At 44.5% G+C, this 13,337-nt stretch overlaps 1 protein-coding gene across 6 annotated transcripts in view; it reads right to left on the reverse strand.

Annotated features, from left to right (window-relative positions):
• Positions 1-13,337, reverse strand: part of Bicc1 (BicC family RNA binding protein 1) — a 280,380-nt gene that overhangs the window by 30,396 nt on the left and 236,647 nt on the right. For all 6 annotated transcript variants that reach the window (XM_017797134.2, XM_029561567.1, XM_029561566.1 and 3 more), the window contains 6 exons: positions 10,337-10,416; positions 7,511-7,669; positions 5,963-6,016; positions 5,060-5,254; positions 4,526-4,777; positions 1,707-1,838 (listed from right to left, as the gene is read on the reverse strand). In XM_017797134.2, coding sequence (XP_017652623.1) covers positions 1,707-1,838; positions 4,526-4,777; positions 5,060-5,254; positions 5,963-6,016; positions 7,511-7,669; positions 10,337-10,416 — 872 coding nt within the window. The remainder of the gene's footprint in view (positions 1-1,706; positions 1,839-4,525; positions 4,778-5,059; positions 5,255-5,962; positions 6,017-7,510; positions 7,670-10,336; positions 10,417-13,337) is intronic.

Genomic DNA, 13,337 nt, shown 5'->3' on the forward strand with positions numbered 1-13,337 from the left:
ATAAAAAAGGAATTGATACAGCACCTCTGTACTTAACGTAAAAAAGGAATTGATACAGCACCTCTGTACATAAAAAAGGAATTGATACAGCACCTCTGTACTTAGCATCTGGAACAAAGCCTTGTTTTCTTGAAGAAATCAAATATGTCCTTAATTATTTCAACCCAACTTTCCCTTTTCCTACCCAAAAGGCACCCAATTGTGAATCTGGTGTGCCTCCTGCCGGATACCTCTTTGCACGTGGGCATGTACCTGCCATGTGTAACCGGAGCTTGACTCCACTGCCCTGCTGGCTCCGTACCCTCAGCCTGCGCAGAGAAGGGGCACTGTGGTCAGGCTGCTCTGCACAGCTGTGGCAACCGTCACACGGTAGCCTAGGGACACAGTCTCTCCTTGTGTTTTCACGGGCACTTGACATCAGATTTATCCCACTGCACGTTTACTGTACATGTAAATTACTAGAATTCTACATCAGCTTAGAAGGAAGGATCTCAGAAAGTTGAGCATTTTCATTACCTAAAAGTTTCATTGTTTGAAAAAGAAAAGAGCAATTGCTGTTTAAATGGCTGGGCTAGCACAGTAGCTGGCATATAGTAAGTTCTGAAAATGTTTTATGAACTGATTAGAATATGTCCACACAAATAATACGGGTATACATGTGACACGTAAGTAATCTTAGGCACTCTCTGGTTAAGAAAAGGCTGAAGGTAGCAGACTGTCGCTTAAAAGTCTTTCAGCCAAACACCCAGGAGTGGGACAGCTGGGCCGGATGGTAGGGGCCTGGTTTGGGGGCCGGGTAGGAGGAGGGTGTTTTTTGTTTTTTTTTCAGTTGGAAGCTCCAAACTGATTTCCATAGTTTCCTGACTTATTTCCATCCCTACCTGTCCTGGGTAAGGGTTTCCTTCGGTCTACATACTCAGTTTTGCTCTTATTTGCCATTTTATTAACTGCCATACTGACTAAAGTAAAACTGGATCTCAGTGTATGGGATTTTTTGGTTTTTTGAGACAGGGCCTTCCTATGTAGCCCTGGCTGTCCTACAATTCACAGAGATCAGCTGGCCTGTGCCTCCCTAGTACTGGGATTAAAAGTGTGAGCCACCACACCTAGCATTAAAACTACAACTAGTGAGGCTCAACATTTTATATGTGACATCTGTACATCATCTTTTGAAAACTATTCATTCATTAGCCTATTTACTGACTGAGTGGTTTAATCTCTTGTTAAGACTGCAAATTAACTGGGGGTGGACAGATGGCTCAGCAGTTAAGGGCACTTGCTACTCTTCCAGAGGACCTGAGTTCAGTTCCCAGCACCCAGACTGGGTGACTCACAATCACCTGTAACTCCAGGTACCAGAGACCTACCACCCTCTTCTGGCCTCCACCCCCCCAGGTGGCATTCACCACATGTGACATTAACTCACGCAGCTACACACAGACACATAATTTTTCTAATGATTGCAAATTTAAAAATACCCATTTCTTTCTCGTGTATTTATAGGAAAAACAGTGGTTACCGGAAACGAGCTTCCCAAAGTAATACGTATATAAAGGAAGCTGGGTGGTACGAACACTGCTATGAATTTGGACCAATAAAACTAAACATGTGCAAGTGTCTAAGTTAGAATATTAATTTCATGCAAATGCAAACACAGGACAGGTGTGGACCACAGACACTTTTCTGGGCACAGACTCCGAACCAACCTTGCTTGGCTGTTTTGGCTTTGGTTTAATACTGATGAAAACATCAAGCTGCTCCATCAACTGAGCGATGAACTGCGGGTCAACTTCAATTTCTTCCTTCATATCAAACATCAGCACAAGGGGAAGACAACCCTAGAAAAGAGCACAGTCACTCAGGAGTCGACCATTTTAACACTGGACAGTGACACGTCTACAAAGTAAATTCTTCCTTCCACAGCAAGGAAGGCTGCTGCGGGGTGAGGCTGAGGGGCAGGAAGCTGTGTTTGGGTGAGCAAAACCGTATACTGTCAATTTCTTGGTTCAGCTCTGAACCTTTTACGAATCCATTCTGGAAAAGCCCTGAACAGCTGGACTTCAGCTCTGTCAGGATGGCAGGCAGGGCCTCTTCATGGTCTCTAGCTACGGCTCAATGACCTACAGAGGAGCCCTTCCTGTCCACCAAATGAAAACCCAAATGATGTTTAAGGACGTCTGGCCTGGCCTGGCCCACCGGTTCTGCATGTCCTGGGTCTGCCTCTTCCTCCATGCCAGGGCCACCCTCTCGGTGTACTTGAAGTGGAGTCCGTGCAGGCTGTGGTAGCTCAGAGGCTTCTTATCCAACCCTCTGCGGCAGCTCAAGCTGTAAGCGCTTCGTTCCTGGACGGAGCTGTTAACCACGTCTGATTCCTTAGCACTGCAGAGTTTAGGTTTAATTTTCTTCTCTGCTCATTTCTGCCTGGTCCTTAATCTATTACAGACAGGAATCATGTAACTTTTCTTCCTGATGCACAGGATGCTACTCAGCATAAGCCCCTAGTTGCTGCATTTGATGCATGTGCATCAGGACAAGATAATGATGGACATTCTGAGATTAAAAGAGAATACCATGTGCATTTCACTTACAAATAAAAGTGATTTTTTCCTATGGGTAGTACTATATAAAAATGTGGTTAAAATGTAGGTACAACCTTTTCATTTCTCTCTCTTTACCATATTGCACAGTAATATTTCTCAAAATGAATCTATATTTGGGCAGGTATGGTCAACGTAGGAAAGTGAACCTGTGAACTTTTTCAAACATTTTGAGCTTTTAACTTCAAAAACATGCAAAATTGGTGGGCCAGACCAGGCCAGAGCAGACGAGGCCAGGGCAAGCCAAGCTAGGCCAGACATCCTTAAACACCAGTTGAGTTTTCATAATCTCCAAAGAACATGAAAAATAAGAAAATATGAAGAGTAACCGTAACTGCTCTTTATGTGAATACGTTGCCCACTGGTAATACATTAACAATCAAAAACAAACAGTGAGAGAGACAACATTCAGAAAAAGTGAATTTTTAGAACTCATATTGCCTGCCCTTAATGACCACAAGACGTTTTATCTGTCAGAGGAATGGAATCAATGGTTTAGATTTTCTGACAGTTCTTCAAAACTGAATTCTATAAGTATTAGCAAAGATCACGTCTGATGCTTATAGATTCAAATGTCACTAAGCAGGAGAATGTATTGTGTTTCAATAAGAGTCTGCAAATCTAGCAATAGAGCTATCTGCTGTTACGACACACCAACCCCCATACTACGGTTTTAAATAAACAGAGAAAGGAGAGAAATACTATAACTTAGAGCACCTTCGAGTTAAGTCACTGATGTTCATCCTTAATGACATTCAAATTCATTAGTTCAACGGTACTTTTGCTATACATAAGTTTATAAAATATGCAAATATTTTGGATCACTAAGAGTTGTGGGTCTTGGTGCATGTGTGGGTCTTGGTGCAAGTATGTGTGAGTCTATGTGCGGATATGTTTGTACGTGCACGTGTGGGGTTAGAAGTTGACATTGGCTTTCTTCCTTTGTCATTCATTCTCCATCTTAATTTTTTATTTTTTGAGAGTTTCATACGTGAACATTGTAGATGCATCATTTCCAAACCTCCTGTTCCCCTGACTCCTCCCACACTCCCTCATCTTTCTCAGTTTGTCCTCTCTTCCATTATTGCTACACATACATACATATATTTGTAAATATCCATGCATACATATATATGTGTGTACATATAAATACACTGAGTCCCTTTAATGGTGCTCATGTGTACATGTGTTTGGGGCCACCCACCTGAAATTAGATAGCTTATCAGGGAGCTTGTCACTGGAGAAAAACTAACTCTTCCTCCCTCAGCATCCAATGATGACCTATAGCTCATCTAGAGGTGGGACCCTCCACCCTATTCTTTAAGACAGGGTCTCTCATTGAACCTGGAGCTAGTCAATTAGGCTAGACCATCTGACAGTGAGCCCCAGGGATACACTTGTCTGTGTCTCTCCAGCCCTATGATCACAGGCACGTGTCTCCACACCTGGCTTTTTATGTGGGTACTGGGGTTCCGAGGTCAGGTCCTCGTGCCTGTGTGGAAACCACTGTACTAACCGAGCCATCTCTCCTTAGTCATAAGAGCTAAGTCTCTGATGATGAAACTTAAACATGTTTACTTTTCTGCTTAAGCAGACTCTTTTTGTACAGTACAAACTACACACTAGCACTCCATGTCAGAACATAGTCACCTTCTATCCATACGAAACCGTCAATTGCTTCATTATAACCTCTTTTGTACTTAGTCTAATTGAGAAAAATACTAGAAGAAAATTGCTTCCCTACACGATGAAATTAAGCTTGCGGAGGCACAATGAACCTTATTCTCCTAATTTATTTTGTTTTTCCAGGAAACCACTTGGGGTCCAGAGTGCTTTCATACATATCAGATTAGTAGAGTCAGCACAAAACCACACTGTACCCCAAGAAGTTCAAGAATCTGAAGGCTACTACTTCCTTCCAACCTTACCATGAGATATTGCCTTGCAAGGCAGACGGACTCTATGGTGCCCTGGAGGTAGACGGTGGATTTCTTCTGTGGATTGCTGGGATCAGGAAAGTGGATCTGCGCCCCAGTCCTCTGCATGATGTGTTTCACGTTGCTCCCATTTCGGCCCATCATGAAGAGGTGATGCTGGGCTGCAATGTCCAGTTGCGTGCTCACGGGGATGGCAGACGCCAGGCTGCCTGCCAAGTGTTCCAACAGCATGGCCGTTCCTTCCTGGCAGAGAAGGGCAGGAAGGACACAATCCCATCAAATGTAACTGTTCGCACACGCTATGAACCCAAAGGTAGCACAGAGGAAAATTCTGGAAACCGATTAGTCTAATATCCATAAATATAAAATTTGTACTGGGTATGGTGGCATGTGTCAATAATCCTAGAACTCGGGCCTCAGGAGGATCATCAATTTGAAGGGGCACTCTCAAGAAATAACTGAAAAAAGAAAACAAAACTTCAAATCTGTGCTTTCACAACTCCGGGAACTTTCCAAGCTGTTTACCTTCACAGCACTCGTATTATTCTGGGAACCTCGTACGATGACAGTCGCCCCGTACATCCGTGAGCGCTGCTTGAAGGACACGGAGACACCGTACGTCTGTGAGATGTGCTGAATGGAAGGGGAGTTGGGGTCGGGGACTGGCTGCAGGATTCCAGCAATTGGTAACTCAAACATCAGCACCAAGGGAAGCAGCTCCTAGAAGAACCCAAATCAGACTGTGAAACCGCAGCCTCTCAGAGGTGGGGTTGCACATCTGCTCATCCTGAACATGGATTTAGGACACAAACTGTCTTTATGCCCAAGCTTAAGTACACTAGACAATGTTTTTCTAACGGAAGGAGACTTCTGCCTGTGGCACTTTTCCTTCAAGTCTACATCTGATCATTTAGAAGTCATTGAAAATTGAGTCAGATGAAATCCAGAACACTTCTAGAAAGTTCTTAATGGAGAAGCATTTATAAATAGCCTAGAATCTTGCTGTTTAAAAATGCTGAGTAAAGGGGGCTAGAGAGATGGCTCAGCGGTTAAGAGCACTGGCTGCTCTTGCAGAGGACCCGGGTTTGATTCCCAGAACACACATGGCAGCTAACAAACAACCACCCGTATTTCCAGTTCCAAGGGAATTTGACACCATCTTCTGACCTCCGTGGGTATTGCACAACATGAGTTGTTACATATATACAGGCAATTTACTCATACACATAAAATAAAAATAATAAAATTTTTTTAAAATGCTGAGTAAAATACCTACAGTAAAACTCAGACTAGATAACAGAAACCAGGGCAGTCATGAAGGTGGTCCTTCCCACATACAGAAAATATGACTAAGTTACGGTATTTCAACAGCTCATTATGTAAGTTCTGCAGGCATGTATTTCCAATATCAAAGTAGGTCATAGTTACCCGAATCCTCACTCGGGCAGACTCTACTCCTGCTGGTTGTCCTGCTATAGATACCTGCAACATAAGAGAGCACAGGCTTATTCTAGTCCTGCCCACACCTGCTTTACTAGGTGTACTACATAACTTGAGTTGTCAACCTGACACACCTGGGTAGGAGGAGCCTCAACTGGGGAACTGCCTCCATTGGACTGAACTGTGGCCATGTCTATGGGGCATTTTCTTGATTGTTGAGTGATGTGGGAGGGCCCAGCCCACCGTGGGTGGTGCCACCCCTGGGCAGGTTGTTTTGTATTATGTAAAAAAGGCCAGGGGACCAAGTCAGTAAGCGGCTTTCCTCCATGGCCTGTGCTCCAGCTCCTGCCTCCAGGTTCCTGCCCTGAGTTCCTACCTTGGGCTCCTTCTGTGATGAACTGTGACCTGGGAGAAGTAAGCCAGATAAACCCTTTCCTCCCCACGTCAGTATTAGTCTGAGTGTTTTGTCACAGCAATTGAAAGCAAACTAGAACACTAGGTATCATCCATGCTGTTCAGCATGTGATCTGGGTGGGTAAAGGCCAGGGCACTGGGGTGCTTGAAAAATAAACCCTAGTCCAACCCAAACCAGCTTAACCAGAATTTGATTTTAACAAGACCCTCCCTCTGGTGATGCCTGGTCACTGATCTCCACTGTCCCTGAGAGTTACCCAGGAGACCCCAGACAGCCAGGCTGCTTTTTCTTTTGTTCAGAGAATTTTCTCCCTGTGACACGAAACTCTTCCATGTCAGACACATATCAGCATACATGATATGGACTATGGATGGATTGGGTCCCTAAACATTGGACTTCTTCCTCACCATCTGGCAAATAATCTCAGGTGGGAAAAAGGAGTTTCCGAACACTGCTCTCAGAGCCAATGGCCATGCCACAGCAGCCGAGATACTTTGAACAAAGCCTTTGACTTTTATCATGGCTTTCCACCTAGGCCCTTCCACACAGAACCCAAGGTCAAATCACCATTCGTTCCTATAGAAAAAGATAGTCTGAGTCATCCTCATGACTGACGTCATCGTGTGACTGGCCCAGAGAGGACACTCGTAAGTAACACAAACAGTACCATCTATTCTTCACGGAAAGTGCTTGCATGTGGACAAAAAAGAACCAGAGGAAACATGTGAACCAGAGCGCTCGTAACTATCACTGTGAGGAAGTAGGCACTCCTGTGGGAGTGCAGAGATCACCTGGAGGGGCCTGGAGGACTACCTCCTGGACAGTGAGCTGGGCAAGGCTTCTGGGTGAGGCAAACCTGCAGGCCCTTTGCTGCCTGACAGGCTCTCTAGGTTCTGAGGGACTTTGAGACCATCCCATTCTTTACCACACTCAACGAACCATTTAGAGGTCAAGAGAGGAGCCTAGACCCTACCTATGACTCATCCTCAGAACCGCACAGCCCCTCGGCCTCCCTGCTGGGGGCACACAGCCAGGCTCTGTAAGCCATCTGTAAGCATTACTTCTGACCCTCATCTCAGCAGGTTTTGTATACTGGCACTCAGGCTGTAGAGAGACATTACCTGGTTGCTTTTTTCTGCCTGGTTATTCCTGTTGGAATCCGGAAAGTGGATGTGGCAGCCTGTCTCTTCCATCACCTTCCTGATATTGTTACCGCCTTTGCCGATGACGTGCGAGTGCTCCGTGTGAGAAACATCCATCTTCAAGGTCACCCGGTTGCTCTATGTGGAAATACAGTTACTTTTCGGTGCATGAAAAAGAAAGGAACAGCTCACAAACACTTGGCCCTTAATGCATTTTAGTATTGACACAAAACCATTAGGTGGGAAGCCCTAGAGACTTCTCGGTAGGATAATCATACTCTAACATGTTCAGTTTCTGGGTGGTTTTTTTGTTGTTGTTTTTTGTTTTTTTAGTTTTATATGTATGAGTGTATGGCCTGCATGTGTGTAAGTGCACCCATGTCCTGCAATGCCTGCAGAGGTCAGAAGAGGGCGTTGGATTCCCTTGGAAATGGAGTTACAGATGATTGTGAGCTGCCAGGTGGGTGCTGGGAAGTGAACCCAGGTCCTCTGCAGGAGCATCCGGTGCTCTACACTGCGAGCCACCGCTCCAGCCCTCTACGCTCCTTCATTAAAAAAATCTCACTTTATGACAAATTTGTTGGAAGAGACAGATACACGGTTAATTAACCAAGACAGACTTTTAGAAAATGCTTTTTAAACACATTTGACTGCAATTACAAATAAAGTATTTATATTTTATTCTTTTGAAGACATTAGTCATGAAACATTTATTTTAAATAAAAAAAAAAAAGGCAAAAATTTGAGTGCAAGACTAAAGAGTTACACGTCAGAGGATTGTAGGACTCTGATGATGGAAAACTCAAGACTTGAAATACATCCCCAGACCATGACTATAGAGGCATCCAAAGAGCTGCTGTCAACCTCTTACAGTGACTGCTAAATGCTGCCTGTCCAGCTTTACAAACAGGTCTGCTATTCTCACTGTGGGAGGAAGCGTGGGAAGGGGTTCACAAGGCACAGACCTCTGGAGCCAAAGGCCTTGCGTGGAGTACACAAAGCAGATCAGTTACAGAAAAGCAAAGGGAGTGCCCAAGACCTGGGGGAGAGGTAGCTGATGGCCAAGCTTGAATCCAGGTATTTAAATCTGAGGAATTTCATGTAGAATCAGGGTGGTTGTAAAATCTTTTCTCATGTTCAAGGCCATTACTGAGCATTCTATAATGCTTATTCATAAAAGTCAAGATGTTAAAATATCAGTAGTTGGGGACTGGAGAGATGGCTCAGCAGTTAAGAGCACTGACTGCTCTTGTAGAAGACCCAGTTTCGATACCCAGCACCCACAAGATGGCTAACAACCATCCGGGACTCCATTTCAAGGGGATCCGACACTTTCTCCTGACCTCCAAGGGCAGTGTATGACAAGGGTGCACTTGCAATACACTCACACACATAAATATTTTTTAAAATATCAGCAGTTTGCCGGGCGTGGTAGCACACGCCTTTAATCCCAGCACTCAGGAGGCAGAGGCAGGCGGATCTCTGTGAGTTCAAGGCCAGCCTGGTCTCCATAGTGAATCCAGGACAGCTGGGGTTACAGGGAGACCCTGTCTCAAAAAAAGACGCCCCCCCCAAAAAAAGTCAGCAGTTTAAAAACTTCTGAAATCTTAAAATTGTTAATTGTGTGCAAAATATTTTGATTTTTAAACTTAATTCTTTCAGTTTAACCCCTGAAATACCGGAAAGCATCTCCTTTGGGGACAGAACGATCCTAAAAATTTATAAGGTAAATAATTCTTAGAATTAAAAGAAGAAAAACAACAAAGCACAGAAAAACAGAAATCATTCCAAGGAACGGAGAGTAGTAAACAGGTGTTTGAGAACCACAGCCTGGGAGCTGGAGAGATGGCTCAACAAAGAACACTAGTTTTTCTTACAGAAGACCCGGGTTCGAATCCCAGCACCCACATGGCAGCTAACAACTGTCCGTAACTCCAGTCCCAGGGGATCTGACAGCCTCTCTGACCTCCATGGGCATTGCACGACACAGGTGCACTTACCTACATGCAGGCAATACACGCATACATATAAAATTTTTATTTTAATTTAAAAAAAAAAACAAAAAAGAACCAGAGCCTGGGCTTGAACCACCTCCCCATCCACCATCTCTGAGATTTAATTGCTTAACATCTCTGTGCTGACCACCTACCTATGAGCATAAAACACACTGGTCTCTGGAGATGTGCAGTGCTCAGCAAAGTGGCTGGAAGGGAATGACCACTTCGGGGTATTTAAAGAGTCTGTGCTCATACACCAGTGCACGTTTTCAGGTAGTCAGATTTCCTATTGCTCTTTATAGATGCTTGAGCTGGGAGAGAATGAAGCTGGCCAGGAACAAGATCTGACTCCAGGCCATCACACACACACACACACACACCACAAAAGGGGGGGGCAGAGAGACATAGAGACAGAGAGACACAGAGAGAAGATGCTGCAGCACCCTATGGCTTCAGAAAACCAAATATGCTTATTTCTACAATCTTTGTTGCTACCCTATACTAACCAGGACCAACATACATTTCTGAAAATGGTACACATACACAAACACATATGTGCAGATGCATACACACACACATGCGCGCGTAAAACTTGGCATGAGAGAGCCCATTCACTTTACCCCCATTGCAGAGGCAAGCACACCTCTTCAAACCCCACAGTCTCTTCCTCCTGGTTCTCCCTTCTCCATAGGGTTCTCCTGTAACCGCAGGAAGAGGCCCTGCAGGGCCAGGCTCTGTAGCCCAGACCCCTCCACAGTCACTTACTTTTGTGTCTAGGACAGACATGATCATTTCCACAGTCACTTACTTTTGTGTCTAGGACAGACATGATCATTTCTTTGGCTTCTTTCACGTCTTCCTTCTTTCCAGAAACCTTGATGTGGGGGTCTGCAAGCAATCAGAAACAAAGACTTGGTGAAACTCTCAAAGCACCCCACACTCTGTTTCAAAACTCAAGACCCAATGTACAAAGAGAATCAATAATAAACCTAGCATTTGTTGCTGTGTATGTGTGTTATCACTGTAATAAAAACAAGCAGAGGAAAAGTTACCAAACTTGCGTTTATCTGTGTTTCTTCTTCTGAAATATGGATAAACCAATTAACTTTAATTTTTGCAAATAACTAAATTGTATACTTGTAAATAATTAACTGTTTAAAATAAATAATTGCATGTTATAAAGCATCTATAAATTTGATTTATTAATTGATTTCCTGCTACAATACTGGCCTTATTGTAAAGGTTTAAATATAGTAATTTATTTAATCCAAATCCAGCTCGAAGGTTTCTACAGAAGAAATGAGGCAGAAATGCCTTAGTAGCTTGACCCTGAAAACCACTCAGAGATCTGATCACTATAATCCATATAATCCAATGTCCGCCACATCTGGATCCCCCAATTTAAACTATGATGATTTATTATACAAAACGTCCACACAGGCCAAGATTAATAGAAAAACAAAGTTCATTTGGGAGTATTGGATATTTTTCCAGAGTTCATTTTGAGTGACTAATATCTACTAAGCTTTGTTTATTTAACTGAATTCAAAATAGAAAAGCACTCAGGCACTCAGCAGGTATGTCTGATCATCTCTGCTGCACCAGGCAGTGGTCCAGGGATGGGAGAGCGCATCCGTGGAGACAACACCCCCCAAACACATACAGATATCGAATGTTGTGCAAGGAGGCAAAGCTATTTCAAATAAATTATCTCACATTAAAACATAAATACTATGGAAAGGTGACAGGTGCACAGGATGAAAGGACTGACACCAGGCACAAGGGACGGGGGCTTTGGGCTCACTGAGAAGCGAGTTCTGGGTGGAGGGAAGGGGGAACAGCTGGAAAAGCAGGAATTTTCCAGCGGAGGGAGACTCCATCTTCATCAGAAGTCTCTTCCTAGGGGGTGTGTCTCAATTTCTCCTTTACTGGGTTCCCAAACTGTCAGCAATCTGAGTGTCCTAATACTTATTCAGCAGCTCGGCACAGACCAAGACCAGCTCTCAATGGAGAGTTCAGTGTCCGTCTGCACTAGTGAAACAGTGGAGAGTTCCGTGTCTGTCTGCACTAGTGGTAACAGTAAACAGTTTCATGTTCAATCCCACTCCTGGTAACCATGGAGAGTTCTATGCCCATCCACACTTGCGATAAATCAAAGGATCATTTGTCATGATCATCCCACCACTGAGCATCCCTAGTTTCCTGATGCCCCAGTCCTTTATGTCCAGCGCAGGACAGAGATGGGTCACTGAACGTTTCCTTGGAACCGCCACAACTTCTGTGCCTTCTGCCAGAATCCTTTTATTCTTCTAAAGTACCAGTTCTCCAGGATAAGCACCCACCCTCACCAGGGGGTCAAGACAGGGAGAGTACAGGGAAGTGAAGGGAGGAGAAACCTAAATACTGAGTTCTAAATACTGAGGACCAGGGTGAGAAGTCACAGTTGGCCACACCCAGGCAACTTCTGAATGCAGTGCCAGGATGGGCTGGCCCTTGGGGAGGCATCCTCAGCTGCACCTCACTGAGTAATCCCATCACTCCAACCCCACTGTACCCACACTATCCCCTCGGTGAGCAGCTGTTCCTACCTCAGGCTCTTCTCCTTGTCTTGTTTAAAAACTATTTTATATATTATTTTTACTTTATGTATATGAGGTATTCCCTGCATGTATGTAAGTGCACCCGTGTTGTGTAATGCCCACGGAGTTCAGAAGAGGGTGTCAACTCCCCTGGAACTGGAGTTACGGATGGTTTGATAGCTGCCATGTGAGTGCTGGGAATCAAAACTGGGTCCTCTACAAGAGCAGCCAGTACTCTTAACTGCTGAGTCATCCCTGCAGCCTCCTCCTCATCTTGTCTTTTAAGTCCTCCCCTGACACTTGAAATGGCTTCAGATTGCTCAAAATCTGTCACATATTGTGAGTCCAGGGTCATAAAAGCAGGCACGAGGGATGCCCAGCCACACAAACTGGGAGAGCCTATGGCATCTCCAGATCTGCAGGAATTAACCCTTCCAGCTCACAGTTATACAGAGTGCTATCCACATTCAAAATGGCAGTCAAGTGTCAAGTTCCTGTTGCTGCTTGCACTAACTTTGGCCTGTACTGAGGACCCACTGCCAGTGGGGTGGGGAGAACCCAGGATCCCTCAGAACACGCGCGTGTGTCATACATTTACAGCACTTGCTATACAATCCAGGCTCCGGGATGACCCAGGGTCAGCATCTCATTAGCTTACCCAAAGGATTCTTAAATCAATGACAAAACTGATCAAACCACCAGAATGTCATAATAATCTCTGTATTGGCCCAACACAAATGGGAAATTGATTCTGCAGAATATAAATAAATCTCTCTCTCTCTCTCTCTCTCTCTCTCTCTCTAAATGTTCACTTTTAGACCTGTTACTTTATAGGTTGAATAACCACATTACAATTCATATTATACACCTGCATCTTTAGAGGAACAGGGACTCTCTGATTCAGTTCAGGAACAATATGATTGTCCACCTCTGTCCATCTAGAGAACAAAAACACAGCGGCAAGCACAGCTTTTGAAAGTGAATGAGCACCACCTAGTGGCCAGAAAGTAACTTACCAATGAACACAGCCGTGTGTACATGCTGTCACCAACACCTAACAATCAAACTGTCTCCTAGATGGAGACCGTGCTCTCTGTGGGAAGTGGTCCTTAACAGTTAAGCTTAATAACGAAGAAGAAGGAAAGTAGCACCTGCAGGCAGGCCACTCCCTCCCATGGCTGGTGGCATCGCACTCCGCGAACGAGAAGAAGGAACGTAGCACCTGCAGGC

This window comes from Nannospalax galili, unplaced genomic scaffold (genome assembly GCF_000622305.1).
Source record: "Nannospalax galili isolate Female #2095 unplaced genomic scaffold, S.galili_v1.0 scaffold1454, whole genome shotgun sequence".
In the NCBI taxonomy this organism is placed as follows: Eukaryota; Metazoa; Chordata; class Mammalia; order Rodentia; family Spalacidae; genus Nannospalax; species Nannospalax galili.